The 2,313-nt window shown below is 48.5% G+C and overlaps 1 protein-coding gene across 1 annotated transcript; it reads right to left on the bottom strand.

Moving 5' to 3' along the window:
* Nucleotides 1-5: 5 nt before the first annotated feature.
* Nucleotides 6-2,000, bottom strand: fam167ab (family with sequence similarity 167 member Ab; the record flags this gene model as incomplete). The annotated part of the gene is made up of 2 exons (XM_084454040.1): nucleotides 6-272; nucleotides 1,635-2,000. The coding sequence occupies 2 exons, from the start codon at nucleotides 1,998-2,000 to the stop codon at nucleotides 6-8; spliced, it is 633 nt and encodes a 210-aa protein (XP_084310166.1).
* Between the last annotated feature and the right edge of the window lie 313 nt (nucleotides 2,001-2,313).

Below are 2,313 nucleotides of genomic sequence, written 5' to 3'. Positions count from 1 at the left end.
CGGCGCTAGCAGAGAGAGAACCGACGGGAGTTGATATTCATCTTGGTCACGCCGATGAGGCGCAGAGGCGCAGAGAGGCCGAAGCCCGGCGTGACGGGGCCGTCGCACAGCAGGTCGGACAGCTCGCCGACGCGCTCCTCCAGGCCGAACGTGGCGTCGTTGAGCATCCGGCGGTGCAGGTGGCACGCCTGCTCGATCTTCAGCTTGTTGATGTCGTTGCGCAGGCGCATCAGCTGCCTGGCCAGCCGCTGGTCCTGGAGACGCATCTCCGTCTGAGTGACGCGGAGGAAGAGAGGGAGGAGGGTTAGTTTGTAAGAGGCCTTGTGATTGGTGCTAAGGTGTTAAAACAAATATGATTTGGAAATATAGTAGATATGTAGGACTAAGATCTGAACTATGATCTGTATAAAAACAAGTTTCTACGATAATCAAATGTTATACAGTACAAACACGTGGAAACACTGTCTCTATTTCCAAAACATTTGGAAAAGCCGATAAATCATAGATTTACTGCACTGTTTCCTCTCAAAAACAACACACACAACAGCAGCTAGACAGAAATAATTATTGGTTATTCACATCGGTCCTGTTTTGCACATCGGACCGATACCGATATATAAAAAAATGACTAACATCGGCCAATACCGATATGATTGCCGATATATTGTGCATCCCTAAAGTCTAGTAATGTTTGGGGTGTATACATGTTTTGTATTTAGGTTAGGATGCTGTGTGGGTGATAAATATCTAAAATGTTCCATGTTACGTACAGCCAAATTACAAATAGCCAGGATCGATAGGGATGTATAACAACTTCACTGCTGGTGTGAGAAAATTCACAGTCTGATATCCACAAACAACCATTCCACTGAAGCCTCATTAGCCTCATGTAAGGAATCATCACCGTTACATTCTGCCCGCTAATGTCTTTGTGCAAATGTTTGCCGCCACATAATGGTCAGCCAAGCTTCGGGGTAGAATGGCTCCTCTTTCACAGACTCTGAAAGGCACCTTCTTACACACCCTGGCGGAACGGCCCAAGCATGCATACAGGCAGATGGGCAACATAATTGAATAGAAAATGATTGCACTTGCAGAAACTGCATATGAAAAGGTCTGAACTTCACTCACACTCTCCTACCCCGATCGCTTCCACTCACTTTAACTTGAATGGATTTTACTTTGTGCAACCGTGTGGCTGTAGTGCTTTGGACATTGCATCTATTGCTAAGAGCTAATTAGCTAACTAAGCAGGGATAATTTCCCTCAGTGTTAATGAACCCTCCATCACTGACTGGACACTAAAGCAAAACCAGGGGTAAAGTACGTAGGCTACTACAGTATGCATTTGAAGTACTTAGCAAATATTCTGAGGGGACTTTCCCAAATACCTTGTATTACTAGAATGACCTTCATCCATTTGAACTACAGTGGACTACAGCTTCAAAGCCACTTATTTAAAAGATTAAAATAAATAAATAAAAAATATATAAATGTCACCAGTCTTGTGGAGTCTCCCCGAAGCTTTGTTTCACTAAGATCACATATGGCCTACAATGGATCTTAGAGCCACACAGCTTTTGGGAACCTCCCGTGTAGACAGAAACCACCGATCACCGAAGCGTTGGTCTCACCAGTTCCTTCCTCAGCCAGACCAGGGCCTCGTCGATGCTCTGGAACCCCCTGAGCGTTCCCTTAGGGAGGCCCTGCTGGATCGGATCCGGGCTCGGGAGGCTTTCTCCGGGCTTGTCCGCCCGGGTTTGTTCGGCCTCGGGTCCGGGCTGCTCCTCCGGAACCGCCGAACCTTTGGCGCCGTGGGCCTCCAACTGGGCCTTCCACTCCACGTAGGAGGGCCTGCGGGTCTCGAGCCTCAGTTTCTCCGTCAGGGCCTTCAGCGTGCCCAGGTGGTCGTCTGAGGCCGAGCACACGTCATCCTGGTCCGTGTCTTCTGGGTTGGAGGTACCGTCCACCTTGATGTGGGGAAGCGGGCCTAGCTCCATGCCGCCGATCTAGTAGAAGATACACCTACTGTACCAAGAGCTGTTGTCAAGCGGAATGGTCTAGCGATGTCTTCCTCATTTGATCCGAAGCCCTGGTGATGTGGTGTTGACCGTGTGAGAAGTTCACCGACCTGTTGTCATTCTAGACCTGTGCTGATTTATTCATCTGGTGAGCAAGGTGACATCATCCCGATGCAGGCTTGGGTCCCTCTCAGAAGTTTCCTTCATTGAGGCCTTCCTCTTAAAAGCTTCTTTTATTTTTTTACGTATCCGTTGTGGGTCCTGTCCGTGAGAAACTCTGAAAGTCAGAGAC

This window comes from Borostomias antarcticus (assembly GCF_949987555.1).
Source record: "Borostomias antarcticus genome assembly, chromosome: 19".
In the NCBI taxonomy this organism is placed as follows: Eukaryota; Metazoa; Chordata; class Actinopteri; order Stomiiformes; family Stomiidae; genus Borostomias; species Borostomias antarcticus.
The sequence above is the reverse complement of the archived record's forward strand: the minus strand, read 5'-3'. Positions and strand labels throughout refer to the sequence as shown.